The sequence below is a fragment of the Euprymna scolopes genome, chromosome 45 (genome assembly GCF_053919585.1).
Source record: "Euprymna scolopes isolate OS-2025 chromosome 45, ASM5391958v1, whole genome shotgun sequence".
NCBI lineage: Eukaryota > Metazoa > Mollusca > Cephalopoda > Sepiida > Sepiolidae > Euprymna > Euprymna scolopes.
Window position 1 is genome coordinate 4785235 of NC_136526.1, and position 19554 is coordinate 4804788.

The following is a 19554-nucleotide window of genomic DNA, read 5'->3' on the forward strand; positions in this document are numbered from 1 at the left end:
AGGAACCCGGAAGGGAATTCCAAAGTCTAGCAGTTCTGGGGAAGAAACTACTGGAGTAGAAAGCTCTCTTAAATCTAGGGATCTCTACTGTGAAGGGGTGGGATTTAGCTGTTTGTCGGGTTTGTCGGGGGTATTTACGTCAAGGAGACACAAGTGCTTGCAGTTCGTCAGAGCATTCACCGTTAAAGTACTTGTGGAACAGGCAGAGGGATGCAACATTTCGTCGATGGGACAAGGACTGAAGTTTAGATGACAGTTCAAGACCTATCAGATTGGCGACTCTCTTTTGAACCTTGTCTAGGAGCGAGAGACTAGTGGTAGATGCACCAGCCCAAATATGGCAACAATACTCCATACATGGGCGAATGGTGGCCTTATAGAGGTACAGGATACTTTCGGCCGTTCTTGTTTTAAGCGGTACTTGTCGCTAGTTTTATAAAGCTGTTGCTTTATAAAACTAACAAAACTTTGGACAAACGACCATGAATATAAAAACTGTTTCATGCAGAGCATATCACGCATACAGACTGATGGTTACCAAAGATATGGACAATAAGCATAAAAATGGCATTAAATCAACCCCCGACGAAGGTCGGGTAATACTGCTGAATTAATAATTCAAGCAAAGCAGTCAAATTTAGTCTCCTTCGAAGCAATCTCCCTCGGCTGTAACGCACTTGTTATACTGTTACAACAACTTTCATGTGCGTACTATCAATAAAAGTGTCCATATGAAAAAAAAAGAAAGAGTCTGGAGACTAATTGAAATCAACTACTCCTGCATCTTCCGCGACACTCACCTTATTGGATTTCTTTTGTTCTTTCAAAAGCATTTCTCTGCTGAATGCCAAACTTCCTAGAAGGGTTAAAAAAAAAAAGGAAAAAGAAAAAAAAAAATTAAAACCAACAAATCACTGACATAGTCATCCATTATGTAATGGAGTATTTTTATGTTTTTTTTTTGTTGTTTTGTTTTATGTAGGAGTCACCACTTATAAAAGCCCAGAGGCCACTCGAGGATAAGGATTAATCGTTAGAAGTATAAATTTGGTAAATTGGATGACTTATGGGGAACGGCTCATCAAGAACTCGAGAAATGGTGTTGCTGGTTAGGAAAACCCTAGCCACATTCTGATTGGATTGTTATGGAGAGGAAAACGGAAATGAACTCGTGTCTGGGCTGACAAAAATGGAACCCGGGAATTGCGATGACCTGGATCTATGACGCAAATCGTTTATGGGTCAGGCCGTTTTATGGAGTAAATGAACAATGAAAATCTAGAGTAGAAAGCTCTTTTACATCTACTCTACTGTGTGGGGGTGGGATTTTGCTGCTTGTCGGATTTGTTGAGGGTGTTTACGTCGTGGGGGTACAAGTGCTTGCAGTTTGTCAGAGCATTCACCATTAAAATACTTGTAGAACAGGCAGAGGGATGCAACATTTCGTCGATGGGACAGAGGCTGAAGCTTAGATGACAGTTCAGGACCTATCAGGTTAGCGACTCTCTTTTGAACCTTGTCTAGGAGCGAGAGACTAGTAGCAGATGCACCAGCCCAAATATGACAACAATACTCCATACATGGGCGAATGGTGGCCTTATAAAGGTACAGGATACTTTCGGGTTAGTAGTTTTCTAGCACGGTAGAGAGAGCCTACCTTCTTTGCAGCGGCCCTGGCAATGTTTTGAATGTAATTGTTCCAACTCATGTTTCCTGTCAACGTTAGGCCAAGGAGTTTAAAAGATATAATTTCAGATAAAGAGTCATTGACCATTTCTATTAGTTGTAGAGAAGGTTTTTTGTAATTTTTGAAGGCAACAAGTTTAGTCTTGGCAGCATTGAATGTGACAATCCATTTTTGTCCCCCATTCCACTACAGATTGGAGGTCATCCTCTAGTGTTTCTGCCATTTCTTTAGATATGTGTTCATTTGTTTTCCTGTCGTGTCGGTTATAGAGCGTGGTGTCATCAACATATATACCCATCTCACACACAATTTTGTCAGGAAGGTAATTTATGAATATTAGGAATAATATAGGTCCAAGGATAGACCTCTGAGGCACTCCCACATTTATATCATATTGTTTAGATGTACAACCATCGAGGACAACCTAGATTTTTCTCTTTTCTAAGAAGGATTTAATTATGCTAAGTATTTTTCCCGTAATATCGTATGATCTGATTTTCCTGAGAAGACCTTCATGCCATACCCTGTCAAAAGTGTCAGATATATCTAGAGCTATCGCTCTACCCTCCCCTGCTTTGTCCAGTGAATGGTATATATGTTCAGAGATTACAGTTAAGATGTCTGCTGTGGAACAGGCTTAACTAAATCCATATTCTTGGTCAGTCAGAAGTTTAGCATCTGTAAGGTGATGGATTAGAGCTTGGTTAATTATGGATTCAAATATTTTGACAAAAAGTGAGAGGAGGAGGAGGGTAATGGAGCGATAATTTGATGGACCAGTTCTTTCGCCAGAATTCTTGAAAACTGGTACCACAGAAGCAGTTTTCCAGCAGTCCGGAAAGCAAGAGCTTCTGACTGTCAATTCGATGGTTGTAGGCAAGGGAAAAGAGCTAGTCTAGCTGCATTGATGAGTTGTGATACAGCGAAACAGTACTGTATGCGGATGACTATATATATATATATATATATATATATATATATATATATATATCCTTTCAATTTGTTTTTATATAAGCAGTAATTTGTTGCTACACAGTCATGAGCATGTTTCGGTCTTCTAATATTTAGTAACGCATTATCGTTTCTGTAAAAACAAATTAAAAGTATATCCTGCTCTGCTTCAGTATTGAGCACTTTTGTGTATACCTCGTTATATTTTACTGGTTACCTTACCTCTGGAAAATAACAACCCCAAATTATAAATATATGGCAATTTAGCTACACAGAAAATTCTGCGTTTCATTCTCGTGAGAATCTGTCAGGCATCAAGCTTGATGCCTGACAACTTACTACCTATATATTGAGCACTGTTGAAGTAAATACTGAAAGATTCATGCATAAAATTATACCTTTGTATATTAATTTATGTGATTAGATCAACTAATCATATATACATATATATATATATATATCACTCTCTCTTTGTTACTCTCCTTCTCTCTCTCTGTCCCCCCTCTCTCTCTCTCTCTCTCTCTATCTAGACATGTTTGTATATTAATTTATATGATTAGATCAACTAATCATATATACATATATATATATATATATATCACTCTCTCTTTGTTACTCTCCTTCTCTCTCTATGTCCCCCCTCTCTCTCTCTCTCTCTCTCTCTCTCTATCTAGACATGTTTGTATATTAATTTATGTGATTAGATCAACTAATCATATATAAATATATATATATATATATCACTCTCTTTGTTACTCTCCTTCTCTCTCTCTGTCCCCCCTCTCTCTCTCTCTCTCTCTCTCTCTCTCTCTCTATCTAGACATGTTTGTATATTAATTTATGTGATTAGATCAACTAATCATATATACATATATATATATATATATCACTCTCTTTGTTACTCTCCTTCTCTCTCTCTGTCCCCCCTCTCTCTCTCTCTCTCTCTCTATCTAGACATGTTTGTATATTAATTTATGTGATTAGATCAACTAATCATATATACATATATATATATATATATATCACTCTCTTTGTTACTCTCCTTCTCTCTCTCTGTCCCCCCTCTCTCTCTCTCTCTCTCTCTCTCTATCTAGACATGTTTGTATATTAATTTATGTGATTAGATCAACTAATCATATATACATATATATATACCGCTACTGTTGCTCAACGCCAGCTCAGATGGACTGGTCATGTTGTCCGAATGCCGGATCCCCGCCTCCCAAAACAGATTTTCTACTCTCAGTTGGGTGTCATTTGATTTTGATAAAATATATTAATGGAGTTTGCATTGTAGTGTTGGCTTATATTATTATTATTATTAGGGTTTTCAAGGGATTGTTGTATTCGTTTTATTTGTTCATTAACAATGTAATTAGGAAAATGATTATTGATGAGTGGAAAATCTGTTTTGGGAGGCGGAGATCCGGCATTCGGACAACATGGCCAGTCCATCTGAGCTGGTGTTGAGCAACAGTAGCGGTGATAGTAGGAATGTCAGCCTCACCCAGGACGCTTGTTGAGGGAAAGCGTGCCCAGGGTGGCCAAAAGATGAGGTATAAGGACAACATCAAAGCAAATCTAAAGCGGTTTCACATGGACCTTGAGACATGGGAGGACGTGGCTGGGAGCAGGTTGGCATGGAGGAGCGCTGTCCACAAAGGTGCTGCGCTTTATAGTAGTGACCTAAATCAAGCTGCTGAGGATAAACGCAAGCACAGAAAGGACAGATTATTAACCAGACACACCCAACCCCACCCCACCACCACTACCTTTATCTGCCCAAATTGCACAAGACAAATTGGGTCTAGGATTGGGCTCTATGCTCACCTGAGGACCCACAGAAGCCACAACGGAGGACAGTCTTACTCGGACACGAGTGACCGCCGATGATGATATATATATATATATATATATATATATATATATATATATATATACACACACACACATACACACAGGGTGGTCGCTAGAAAAGCGGGAAATTTGTCAAACAATGATTTATTTTCAAAGAATTATTTTTACAAAGTTTTTCAAAGACAAATGTTATATTATATTCATAGATACTCAAAATGTCGTCCGTGCACTTCACTGCAATGTCAAACAACGATTTTTTTTTTTTTTTTTTTTTTTTTTACAAAACTCACACGGCACCAATCAAAAAGTAGCAATCACACATTACAGTCTTACTCGGACACGAGTGACCGCCGATGATGATATATATATATATATATATATATATCACTCTCTCTATCTTTGTTACTCTCCCTCTCTCTCTCTCTGTCCCCCTCTCTCTCTGTCCCCCCTCTCTCTCTGTCCCCCTCTCTCTCTCTATCTATCTAGACATGTTTAGTTACGTCTACATCTGTCTTTCCCTGTATGCTTGTATATATATATATGTTTTATTTATCTCTGTTTGCCTGCAGTCTGTCATCCCCTCTCGGTCTTTCTCTGCCTCTTTCTCTCTAAACATGTACACATATACAAATATACACATATATATGTACACAGATGTATACACACACAACCTCACACACATTCATATTTAAATATATATACTAAATCAAGTTACCGCACAAATTAATCGGCATTTATGATTTTTTTCTTCTGAATCATGTTTTATATACATATATACAGGGTGGTCAAAAAGTCAGGTAACATTTTAAAGAAAAACGATATTAGCAATACACGTATATTTAAGTACCATACATTGAAATATAAAATGAAACAAACATGAAATATGTTTATTTTGTTAATTGTCGTCCATTTCTCTCTATCAATCGCTGGAAGCGATTAACCACTGATTGTGTAACACGTGTAATCATGTCAGCTGATATCCGCGCAATCTCCTCTTCAATAAATAACTTTAAAGACACTATTGTATCAGGCTTCTTGCCATAAACGCTATCCTTTACATAGCCCCAAAGCCAGAAATCAGGAGGGGTAAGATCCGGAGATCTGGCTGGCCATTCAACTGGGCCATGGCGACCAATCCATCGTTGTGGAAAAATTTCATCCAAGAAATAATATTAAACGAATAGAGATTATAATGGATCATATTGTTTTTTCTACCTTTAACATGTTACCTGACTTTTTGACCACCCTATATATATATATATATATATATATATATATATATATATATATATACGTATATATAAAAAGAGGGCAAGATTAAAAACGAAAGAAAGCAAGCAAAAAAGAAAAAGCAGAAAAAGAGAAAAGAAAGGTTGACATACCAGGAAACTTTGACGGGTTTTTTGTATTTTTTGTTGAAGACGAGAATTCAGGGGACGAAGCGACGGTGGATTTCTTCAACGATGCGACATTCATAGATATTTTGTCGTGATGCGGAAGCTGTTCGCTCGATTTACTCTTTTGGTATTCAGCGGCGGCCATCACCTTCGATCTTTCACCCTTTTGCAAATGTGTTGGAGGCGAACGCTGACTGTCTTTAGTGGTCTTTTCTAACCGATGATGCCCGGGATCTTTCTGGTCCGTCTCCATCGGAGTTCTTTTTGCCTGTGATGTTTCCATTTCCTCATCGCTACTCTCTTCCTCCTCCATTTCGGGCTCGTCGTTGCCTTCCAGCATAGTTGGCATCTTAAAAAAAAAAAAGAAGAAAAAAAAAAAGAAGAAAAAAAAAAAGAAGAAAAAAAAAACATAATTGAAAAGTAATAATTATCGGAGAGATATGTGGAAATTCCATGATTAATTTTTTGGTGCAACTTTACTCTAGTGCGAAGTCCGAACCAATCGTGTAGTTTCAAATAAAAGTATTATTATGTACTTACGTATCATGTAAAAATTAGTATAGATTCCAAAAATTGTGAAAAATGGTCCAGTTTTGCTAGAGCTAGACTTTGTGGCCTAGTGGGGGATGCCCTTTTCTCTACCCTGCAACCTCTCTCCCACAGAAGAGACATTGCGAGCCTGTCTTTGTTTTATCGTTATTTCTATGGCAAGTGCTGATCTGAGCTCCAATCTCTGGTCCCCCCTCGCCAATCTTTTGCGAAAAACACTCGTCTAGCTAAAACCACTGTCACTAATTTTCCCCATTCTTTATCCGTGCCTAAATCACGATGTAGATTCCAAGAACAAAGCTTCTTTCTTAGAAGTGCACGCCTGTGGAACTCTCTTCCGTTTGCCTGTTTCCCACCTGACAACAACTTGGATCTCTTCAAGTCCAACATAAACAAATTCCTGATGAACCACCCCTTTTAATAAGACACTTTATCAAATCTCCATTACTAACAATTAGAATATTATCCCATTGACTACTGTACACGCAATAACTCTTATCCCTGAGTGGCTTCCGGGCCTTGATAAGTGGTGACTCCAATGTTAAAAAAAAAAAAAAAAAAGCTGATTTTTGGAAAAAAAAAAAGTGGGCAGTACATCGAGAAGATGGCCAACCTAAAAGATAGTGTCATCCGATTCTGCACTAAGCATGAACAAAGCTTTCTTAGAACTGCACGCCTGTGGAACTCTGTTCCGTCTGCCTGCTTCCCTCTGGACTACAACTTGAATGTCTTCAAGTCCAATGTTAACAAATTCCTAATGAACCTTAATTAAACACTTCATCAAATCTCCACACTAACGTAATGTACTTGCAATAACCCTTATCCCTGAGTGGCATCTGTGCTTTGATAAGTGGTGATCACTGTGTAAAAAAAAAAATAAATAAATAAAAAAAAATGAGGGAAGCAAGAACTAAGGGAAACAATTCAAGTCGACTGTATTAAAAAATTGAACATTTATTGAATTAAAATAAAAATAATAAATATAATAAAATAAATATAACTGAACAAGGGGAGACAATTAAACTTCTGAACAAGGGGAGACAATTAAACTTCTGAACAAGGGGAGACAATAAAACTTCTGAACAAGGGGAGACAATAAAACTTCTGAACAAGGGGAGACAATTAAACTTCTGAACAAGGGGAGACAATTAAACTTCTGAACAAGGGGAGAATTAAACTTCTGAACAAGGGGAGACAATTAAACTTCTGAACAAGGGGAGACAATTAAATTTGTGAACAAAGGGAGACAATTCAATATAAGAAAAAAGGGAAACAATTCAAGTCGACCGTATTCAAAAATGGATTTCTCAAAACAAAACAAAAAAAATCACATGCACTGTTTATGAATTTTAATTTTCTTTCTTTGAAATGCTTTTTATTGAAACCAACCGAGAGCTCTTTTTAGTATTCTTACTGTTCCCTTAAGTGCAATTGTCTGGATCTCTTTTGCACTTGGTTCACCAGGAATATTAGTTAGGTAGGACTTTAGGTTCTTCTTCATAAGCCCTGTGGTGCCTATGATAACTGGTATGATCGATATCTCCCTAAGATTCCAGTTTCTTTTCATATCATACATGAACCCCCGTAATAATAATAAAGGGCTGGGTTTGAGACTCCTAACAAACGGTTCCCCAGTTCGATACAAAACACCTGACGAAGGCCGGAGGGCAAAACGGCCGAAACGTTGTGACGATAACAACCAAGATGAGGAAGTCAGTCCGACAATCTCAATCAATGAAAACACCTCATCTCAAAAATACAGACAATTACTGTCTACTGAGAACTCGTCACCTCCAGGACTTGTATATAAAAACTAACCATCGGAAACTTTTCTGAAACTAAACATGGCTTTCCAAGTCAAGAGGTATCAGACAGAAGATCTCTATGTAAATATGCCCTCATATTTGTAGAAAGTTTTAAATGTTTGGCATGTTTCTATGGTACAGAGGATGACAAACATGTTTTCAAATCATCTTTCCCTGGCAAAATTCTAGCACATAATTTTTTTCATGTCAACACGAGAAAGATCTTTTGCTCTGTGGCTACAAAAAATATAAAGTCTGGAATCTGTATAGAACAGCTGCCCACTGAGAATTGTTCATCTCCAGGACTTGTATAGAATAACTACTAGTGTTGGTACGAGTAGGGTAAAGGTAAGGGTTAGGGTTAAAGAAAGTACTTTCAAAACGTGTCTCCATTAACAACGTTTTTAAAAATGAACTTCTAAACAAAGAAAAACTAGCTTTCGAAAGAAAAGAAAAGAGAAGATGCAAGCTAAATGTTGATTTAATTATACTTTATATATATATATATATATATATATATATATATATATATATATATATATAAACCCAGTAAAATTCGGAATACTACAAATAAGACTATTTATATATATATATATATATATATATATAAACCCAGTAAAATTCGGAATACTACAAATAAGACTATTTATATATATATATATATATATATATATATATATATAAAATAAAAAAGGAAAAACCACGAAACATCTCTATAACAAACCAGTTTCCGATGGAGGTATATATACTATTCCTTGCCATAATTGCCATCATAAATACGTTGGTGAAACTCAGCGTAAATTGGAAAAAAGGCTCAATGAACACAAAAGAGATATAAAAAATAGCAATTCTCTAAGTGCATTATTCTCTCATTCATTGCAACATAACCACACCTTTGATTTTAAACAAGCAAAAGTAGTTAAATTCATTTCAAATAAACTGCGCCGGAGACTCCTTGAATCTGCGCTTATCGCAATTTCAAGCACTATTAAACAACGTGGAGGTTTCTATAACATAGCGCCATTAATAAGTAAACTGTTATTAAAAGAACATTATTTAACTGTGGACACAGGTTAACTTTCTCACACTATTCAAACACCCCCTGTAATAATTAACACATAATCTCAATCAATAAATTACATAAAAAACACTAATTTCATTCCTGTTACAAACTTATATTTAAATTTCAACAGATATATCTTTTCCCCAATAAGAATATAAACTTGCGTTCATAGTTTTAAAATTAAATTAACGACTATATGACGTCACTAAAATTTCCTTCTCTTTAACAGCGCCAGCCCCCCTTCCTTTTTGAATTTCCAACATCAATTTTTCCGTTTCTCTTAAATAGAACTGCGTCACACTGTGCACGTGAAACTTTTTCAAATATTTTTGTACTGGTATATTTTTTGGTTTCTTAATCTCATTCACCCAGAGGAAGTCTCGAAATAAAGACGAAACGTTGGTGAACACATAATACGGTTTGTTCCTTTTTTATTTTCTCTATTTTGTCGGAATACTATTTCCATTATTTTCATCATATATATATATATATATATATATATATATATATATATATATATATATATATATAAACCCAGTAAAATTCGGAATACTACAAATAAGACTATTTATATATATATATATATATATAAACCCAGTAAAATTCGGAATACTACAAATAAGACTATTTATATATATATATATAAACCCAGTAAAATTCGGAATACTACAAATAAGACTATATATATATATATATATATATACTAGCAAAAGTACCCGTCGTTGACCGGGTTCAAAAACAGCCTACAAAACATGGACTCTGATTTATGAAAGTATGATAGGTTATGAAAACGAAGGGTTGTAAAGAGATAGCTTCGAATTTAGGGGTATCAAAACCAAAGCAAAATATGATGAAAGTAAAAATAAAATAGATAAACACCATCATTTATTATACCATACCTGTTCACACTGAAACACTTATCACAATATTCTGTGGATCTATATTAAAAAACCTTGTTAAACTTTGTGACATATTTCCATTCTATGGAGGTCAGGCGCGAACGGACACCCCATAAATTTATTATACCATATTTCTTCAAACTGAAAAATAATTATCAAAGTATACTTACGCAGATAGATATGAAAATTCTTTTTTAAAGTTTGTGCCTATTTCCATTCTCTGGAGGCCAGGCGCGAACGCAGACCCCACAATTTTATTATACCATCCCTATTTGAGTTAAAACATACTTATCAAAGTATTATTATGTACATCTATATCAAAAACACTTGTAAACGTTTTTTTTTTTTTTTTTTTAAATTTTTTATTTCCATACTTTGTGGACCAGGCGCGAACGCAGACCCCACAATTTTAATGAACCACCGTTCTGCCAGATCAAACATACCCATTCCTGTGTTTCGATACATCTTCTATCATTATATGTAATCAGTTGTTTTAAAATAGTCAACCATATAGGAGCCTATTCGTGACCAGGTATTTATTTGCTTTTGAAAGAAAAAAAAAATCTCCAAAATACAATTACTATTACTTTATGATGAACGTTGTGTATAACTCATCTAAGTAATGTGCCCCCCCCCCTCTCGATCTAAGTAATGACTGTCCCCTCTGGTGTTAAAGAACTGATCAATCTCTCTCCACTCTAACATATATTAAAAGAAGGAACATCCACAGAACTGTAAAAGGTATGAATGTATTCTCTCTTCTCTCCCCCTCTGTAATCTATATATATATAAAAGCGAAACTGTATGTATGTATGTATGTATGCTTTTCCTCAATGTCCACAAAAGGCTTCTTTCAGAGAAGCACTTGCTCGGTTCACAACTTCTTAAAACTTTTTATATCATCTATAAATTGTAATATCTCAGAGTTACCCACGGAGCTCGCCTGTCTATTTAATTTTATTGACTTTCAAACGTTAATTTTCCCACATTTCCCCGCATCGGCAAGCGTTACATGAAACTCGACTCTAATCACCGGCTGAAAGCCAGTTGTCTCCAGAGAACTAAGTAACGTTTGTTCAATGTCGACTTTGTCATAACAGACTGTAGCTTTCATTTCGATCCTCCTAATAAACAGGGAGCGGGTTTTTAAAAACAAACAAACAGATTTATTCACCTCATTCAAAACTGTCCCGCACAAAATGCTTACTGCTGAATACCTATCGCCGTCACGTCAATCAAAAACGCGCACCTGTTTTTTTTTTTTTTTTTTTTTTAAACACTATACTATTTTCCAACTGCGCGTCGTGAAGGCTTCGTTTTTTTTTCACGGGCACCTGTTTTTTTTTCACATACCCCGAAAAACACCTGGGCAACGCCGGGTACCCCTCGCTTGTCTATATATATAAAAGGCAAAATGTGTGTGACCATTTCGTGTATGTCTGACAAAGGCTTTTCTCGCACATGGTCCCGGGTTCGTTACTATCGCTTACAGCTGTTTATATAACACCTATAAGAAATAATATGTAGGATTTGGGAACGCGGGTCGTCTCTAGATTTACTTACGTCGACTTTTATGAGATTCGCGCTATTTCACTCTGTCCCCTGTTTGTCCTGCATTTTAGTATAAATACAGTGAAATTAAATTAAAACGTTCTTGGCTTTCGCATTGCTTTCCCCCCTTCCCACCATCATCTGGGGGGGAAGTGAAAGCTAAAAAGTAACGATACCGCGATGACCTCATTTAGCGTCTTCCTGTCAATCAAACCTCTTTTAGCTTTATAAGCTTTAGCTTAACATGCTAATCAATTTCTCTTACTCCTGGCCTAGACGGTTAAGTGGTTGGAGTTTGTTTCACCTCCGCGTCAAGGCTTCCGGGTTCAATCCCTCCTCCTGCCGAAAACTATTTTTTTTTTTTTTTTCTTTTACACCTTTAAACACCCGGGAAACGTTTTTTTTTTTTTTTTTTTTTTTTTTATTATTACTTCGCTTATTCTTTAGTTTACCCCCCACCCCCACCCCCACCCCCACCCCATACACAGGTTTATTTATGCCATTTTTTTTCTGTTTTGCTTTTGGGGTTCTTTAATTTTAATTTTTTTTTTACGTCGTCTTTTTTATAATATTTAAGCAGGATTATTAATTAACCCCCCCCCCTCCCCCCATACACACACACCTACAAACACCCGGGCAACGCCAGGTACCCCCCCCCCGCTAGTATCTGTAGAAATGTATTTTCCCCACATCAATACGAATGTCACCATCCGTCTCTCTGTCTAATATGGTCCCCTGTGCAACAATCATGGTATACTTGAATGAAAAGCAAACAAACTCATGTATGTGCATGTTAGAGCAGCCGTCATTTTGTCCATTCTCCCTGGAACTCTCTACCCTTTTTTTTTTTCATTAACATAAGGGCAAAAACTCTTACTATCTTTATTAGAGTTTTTTTTTTTTTCATAGCCATAACCATTTATCAAGGCCCAGAGACCACTCGAGGATAAGGCTTAAGAGTGTACAGTAGTCAATTGATTATTTGATTATTATGAAAATGAATGAAACTTCCTATTTATTTGCCTCCCCACGAGGGCAGAGTTAGACACTAGGTCGGTTTTTAACGTGGGGTAAAATCCAGCTCCCCAAAAAGGGGCACGCTGGATAGGAACAAAAATAATAAAAAAATTGTCTCAGTCATGAAGGATTTCTCCTCCACTGACCGAGAACAGAAAAGGTGAAGGTTAGCATAAGAACAGATACTACACTTTGTTCCTAGCCGAAATGAATGAAAGTTAGCATTCTATGAAATTCAATTCTTAATTTAATTTTTGTTAAAAAAAAAAAATCACATGCAATGTTTATTGCGTGTTAGAGCAGCCGCCATTTTGTCCATTCTCCCTGGAACTCTCTAGTCTTTTTCTTTTTATCTACATAAAGGCAATAACTCTTACTATCTTTATTAGAGTTCTTTTTTGTTTTGTTTTTTTGTTTTACATAGGCATAACCACTTATCAAGGCCCAGAGACCACTCGAGGATAAGGCTTAAGAGTGTACAGTAGTCAATTGGACAATATACTAATCGTTAGTAATGGGAATTCGGTAAATTTGTTAACTTAAGTGGAATGGCTCATCAAGAACTTGTTTACGTTCGACTTGAAAACGACCATATTGTAGCGAGCTGGAAAGCAGGAAAACGGAAAACAATTCCACAGGCGTGCAGTTCTAAGAAAGAAGCTTTGTTCATGGAATCTACATTTAGGTTTAGGCACAAATAAAGAGTGGGGGGATTATTGATAGTGTTTTCAACGACGAGTGTTTCTTGTGAAAGTTTGGCGAGGGGGGACCATAGATTGAAGCTCAGTCGAGCACTTGCCATGAAAATAACGATAAAGCAGAGACAAATTCGCAACATCTCTTCTGTGAGATAGAAGTTGCAGGGAAGACAAAAGGACATCTCCTACGAGACTACGAAGTCTATTTTGAACTCTATCAAGGCAGGACAAGTCCTTTCTTACAGCTCCTACCCAGAAGTGGCAACAGTACTCCATCTTTGGACGTACCTGGCTCTTATATAGATAGAGAATTGCATCAGCAGTGAGATATCTACTGGGTCGATAGAAGGATCCCACCATTTTTCCAGCAGCCTTGGCAACAGATTTGACGTACGTGTTCCATTTAAGATCAGGAGTAAAGGTCAAGCCCAGAAGCTTGTCAAAACATGAGGCCTCCCCAAGACGAGAGCCATTCATTTCAATTGATGCCAGATGTGGATCAGAGCGTTGATGACGTAAAGAGAAAAGCTTGGTTTTAGATGAATTAAAAGTAACCAGCAACCTCTTTCCCCATTGTACCACTTGCTCAAGATCAGAGGAGAGAGAATCAGAGAGAAATTGGTTGTTTACGGTCTTAGATAGAGGTTGTAGGGAAGAGAAAAGGACATCTCCTACGAGGCTACGAAGTCTATTTTGAACTCTTGGCAGTACAAGTCCTTTCTAGCAGCTCCTGTCCAGATGTGGCAACAGTATTCCATCCTTGGACGTACCTGGCTCTTAGATAGATAGAGAATTGCATCAGCAGTGAGATATCTACTGGGTCGATAGAAGGATCCCACCATTTTTCCAGCAGCCTTGGCAACAGATTTGACGTACGTGTTCCATTTAAGATCAGGAGTAAAGGTCAAGCCCCTTTGGCTTTTAACCGCATATGAGTGCATGCAAAAGATGGCTGGCAAAGAAATTAGCAGCAGCAGCCGAAAAACGTGCTTATGCAAATTAGGAAGTGAGCGTGAGAAGAAGAAAAAAGAAAAAGGAGGAAAAAAATGCACCACGTGTTCGACAGAAGCTTTAGAGTATAAGTCTGCGTTCACCAATTTATAATCGGGATCTATCGATTTTTAAGACCGAGGTCGCAGGTGCAGGAATCTCTTCTAAAGTAGTAGAATATCATCGGGACCGTTAAAGGTAAATTTCACCAGATCTACGATTTACAGAAGGCTTTCACCAAATCACATCCATATAATATTACCTTCCAACTCCTCGGCCTAACATTTGGGGGCAATATGAACTAGAACAAAAACATAGAGGACATTGCAAAGCCTGCTGCAAAGAAGGTGGGTTCCCTCTATCGAGCTAGAAGACTACTTGCATCCGTACCTCTACAAGGCCACCATTCACGGAGTATTGTTGCCACATCTGAGCTGGTGCATCTACCACTAGTCTCTCCCTCTTAGATAAAGTCCCCAAAAAATTTGTCAATATAATCGGTCCCACTTTATCAACTAAGCTCCAGCCTCTGTCCCATCACCGAACTGTCTGTTGTATTACTGTGCCTGTTTTACAAATATTTTAATGGAATATGTTCTGATGAACTCGTTTCACTTGCACCCCCTCGACGTACGTATCCCTGAAAAACCCGATTAGCAACAAAATCTCACCCCTTCACTGCTGTTGTCCCTAAATGCCAGAAAGCTTTCTATTCTAATAGTTTCTTCCCTCGACCAGCTAGACTTTGGAATTCCCTTCCTGTTGCCTGCTTCCCTGGCTGTACTGATATGCAGAAGTTTAAATGTAACGTAAACAAATATCTTGGTAATCTTCCCTAGACATGGCCTCAAATAGTAGCCCCTTATGTCCAAGTAAGGGGTGAACATGAGTTGAAAAAAAAAAAAAAGAAAAAAAGATGTGAATAACTTCGGAAAAACAACGACATCCAACAAAGAAAGCTGTGTCTTTACAATTATTTACGAAAAAGTAATTCAAATTATTCCAACGTTTAGGTTTTTGCAACGAATGTTCATTAGACAGTTTTTCTATGATGTAAATCTCACCAGTCTGTTTAAATGTATGTATGTTTGTATGTCTGCCAAAGGGCGAATGAACTCTTTTTTTCTGGGTCAACGGCCAACTAGCACCGTGTATATTTGTGTGTGTGTATATGTGTATTGGGGTGGAGAGGGCTCCTGTAAGCCGTGGTGAAGGCAACCTTTCTAGGAGAAGCAAATCTCTGATTTAAAAAACCATAAAGCGGAAGACCATTACCCGCATTAAGCTGGTCTGCAGTTTAATTTGTTGCTGGATCTCAACATTTTGAACCGAGAGAGAGACTTAGCTGTCGTACAAAGCTAAGACTCTGAAACATCATCCTTGTATAGATACTCCCTCGGGCATTTGGGCTTATGGATTTTAAATGTCTGAGGGAGTGGCACTCGTCTGACAAGACGTTGCAATCATCATGTCTGCCTAAAACGTTCGACAGAGGCAACAGATTTTCATGAGATTGGTATTGTTTTGAAGCTCGACTCTTCGGACGACAAATATGGAAAAAATTGGCTAGAAACATTAATTCCTTCACCCTCAACTGTGCACTGGGAGGGGTAGCTTTTTTCACTGATATTTTCCAAAGTCATCTCCTCTTTACGATTAATTTAAACCTTCGCCGCATCCGGTTTGATGATGGACGCAACGGCAAAGACGTCACGTTTCTTTTTTCATTTTGTTCTTTTCTTCCTTCGTGGTATAGGTTCAGGCCTTTTTTTTTTATTTATTTATTTATTTTTTTTACATGGAAGTCACCACTTATCAAGGCCCGGAGGCCACTCGGGGATAAGGGTTATTGTGTGTACAGTAATCAATGGGATAGTATCGTAGTAATCGTTAGTAATGGAGATTTGATAAAGTGTCTTACTTAAGGGGGCGGTTTATCAGGAATTTGTTTATGTTGGACTTGAAGACATCCAAGTTGTAGTCAGGTGGGAAACAGGCAGACGGAAGAGAGTTCCACTGACGTGCACTTCTAAGAAAGAAGCTTTGTTCATGGAATCTACGTTTTGGTTTTGGCATAGTTAAAGAGTGGGGAAAATTTTTGGCAGTAGTTTCAGCTAGATGGGTGTTTATTGTGAAAGATTGGCGAGGGTTGACCAGGAATTGGAGTTCAGACGAGCACTTGCCATGGAAGTAACAATAAAACAAGGACAGGCTCGCAATGTCTCTTCTGCGAGAGAGAGGTTGCAGGAAAGAGAAAAGGGCATACCCCACTAAGCCTATTTTGTATTCTGTCAAGGCAGGATAGGCTGTTTTTAGCAGCTCCTGCCCAGATGTGGCAGCAGTACTCCATCCTTGGACGTACTTGGCTTTTATATAGATAGAGAATTGCATTAGCAGTGAGATATCTTCTCGAGCGGTAGAAGGATCCTACCATTTTTCCAGCGACTTTGGCAACAGATTTGATGTACGTGTTCCATTTCAGATCAGGAGTAAAGGTCAATCCTAGAAGCTTATGAAAACAGAGCTTCCACTAGACGAGAGCCATGCATTTCAATTGATGCCAGATGTGGATCAGGGTGTTGATGATGTAAAGATAGGAGCTTGGTTTTAGATGCATTAAAAGTAACCAGCCACCTGTTCCCCCACTGTACCATGCGCACAAGATCAGAGGAGAGAGAATCAGAGAGAACTTTGTCATTTACGCCCTTTGATGTGTTGCCATAGATGGTTGTGTCATCAGCATAGATATCAACGAATGATTTAAGTATGTGTTTTGGGAGATCATTGATGTAGATCAGGAAGAGAGTTGGGCCCAGGATGGACCCCTGAGGGATTCAGCCTGCATTTTTTTTTTTTTTTGCACAAACACCTGGGAAATGCAATGAAACAGACTTTTATCATCAATACACAACGAAGAGCACAACATGACGATCACAATGAATAGCAAACCATAACAGCTAAATGCGCACACTTGCGCCGAGGGACCATGTTGTCCCACTTCTTATGATTCATTATTTTTTTTTGTGAATAAAATAACGATACAGCAGAGATAGATCTGCAATGTCTCTTCTGCTTGCCATCAACTGTCAAGGCAGGAAAGTGATCTCTGAGCAGATTCTCCCCGACATAATCAAGAACCATCAAAGAGGTGGGGTGTACAGATTTTCACGAGCCAAGATACAACAATACTTACTGCCACGGTAAAAACTTTTGGAGTTTTCGGAACATTCTTGCTTTTCATCTTACCGAAACATGGCAACCCCTTAGGCAAAGCAGCAGCCGTGCTCGTATCAGCTTTTGGTTGGTAAATAAATGGCCTGGAAGAAAAAAATAAATAAATGCACCATAAATTTAAAAAAAAAAAAAAAAAAAAAAAAATGGATATTTGTTAAAAATTTTGACATTTAGAACAAATCAAAAACCAAAGACCTGTCACTTAAACTCCGCTGTTATAAATATAAACATTTCAAAAACACTTGACACGCACATTAAATTATTCTCATTTTTATAGTTGTTTAACAACATTTCAGCAAACTATTCCTCTGGCTTTCCTCAGGTATTAACCCCGATGGGATAGGAATGCTGAATCTTCAACTGTATCTTCAGTAATTACTGCCTTCCATAGTTGCTGTTTTTGGCCAACTAATCATCTGGAGTAAAACTGCTAATTTCAGACAGGTCTCACCTGGAACTGTAGAGTGTCATTAAAAGGTAGTCGTCACGTATTCACCCCATTAAAAGGTAGTCGTCACGTATTCACCCCATTAAAAGGTAGTCGTCACGTATTCACCCCATTAAAAGGTAGTCGTCACGTATTCACCCCATTAAAAGGTAGTCGTCACGTATTCACCCCATTAAAAGGTAGTCGTCACGTATTCACCCCATTAAAAGGTAGTCGTCACGTATTCACCCCATTAAAAGGTAGTCGTCACGTATTCACCCCATTAAAAGGTAGTCGTCACGTATTCACCCCATTAAAAGGTAGTCGTCACGTATTCACTTCATTAAATGTAGTCGTTACACTCAGAGTACATAATTGGATTGCTTTAAATGACTCATTAAATTTGCTGATAGATTTCCATTGAATGTATACATTTAAATTGAGATTAGTGAATCCTATCATTAAATTATATTGGGATTCATTGATAGAATTTCATTGGATATACTCATTAAATTTGGATTTATTGATGGGATACTATCAAATTTAAACTCATTGACAGTATACCATTAAATTAGGATCTACTGAACGTATACCACCGCATTTAGATCTATTGATTGTATACCATTAAATTTGATCTATTGAGAGTATATCATTAAATTTGGATCTATTGGTCGTATACCATTAAATTTGGATTTATTTAATGTATCTCTTATGTAACAATCTTACTTAAGTTCAGGAAGAGAAACTGGCCGCGTCAGATTCACCAATTTGCGAAGGCGCTGTTCTTGTGGCCGGATCTCGAGCAGTCGACGCTTCAGTTTCATCCGTGTTTTTGCATCCATCACACCGGATTTGATGGACTGCATGTAAGCATCCAAGGCATCCATATCCTCAGACGATTCCATGGCAGCAGCATCTGCAGAACAAAACGACGACAATTTTTATGTTAGGTAAAAAAAAAAAAAAAGTGTGTATAATTTTTTTCAAAACTTGCAAAGAAAACAATAAAAGTAGTTGAATGTTAAATTGGATAAGTTTTCTTGTAGATAATACAAAATTGGATGAAATAAACGAGGTGCCTTCTAGAAGTTTCCAGACTTTTTACATACAAGAACCCAAGTTTGCCCAGCTGGGCAAACTTGGGTTCTTGTACCGGAAAAATATCCAGTAAATAAAACATTTAGTAAATCGTTATTTTTTTGCATTTTTTTTTTTGCATTTCCATACACCAAACATGGAAATAAATATCACTGAAACATCCGCTGGGTCATAAGCTTCATTTTGGTACCTAACTTGCCTGGGTGGGTTGCCTGTAGGCTGAGATAAACCGTGTCACACACACAGACAGACATTAAATCGAACTTACTGAGGATGGGTTGGTTGGTTGTTTTTGTTTTACGGCATATCAACCCTTTTCAGGTTATTTAAT

At 37.4% G+C, this 19554-nt stretch overlaps 1 protein-coding gene across 1 annotated transcript in view; it reads right to left on the reverse strand.

Annotated features, from left to right (window-relative positions):
- The window catches only part of LOC145269225 (kanadaptin-like), a 69234-nt gene that overhangs the window by 6559 nt on the left and 43121 nt on the right, over nt 1–19554 (reverse strand). The window contains exons 8-11 of the mRNA XM_080124845.1: nt 18852–19041; nt 17658–17781; nt 5878–6241; nt 801–856 (exon numbers count right to left, since the gene is read on the reverse strand). Coding sequence (XP_079980971.1) covers nt 801–856; nt 5878–6241; nt 17658–17781; nt 18852–19041 — 734 coding nt within the window. The remainder of the gene's footprint in view (nt 1–800; nt 857–5877; nt 6242–17657; nt 17782–18851; nt 19042–19554) is intronic.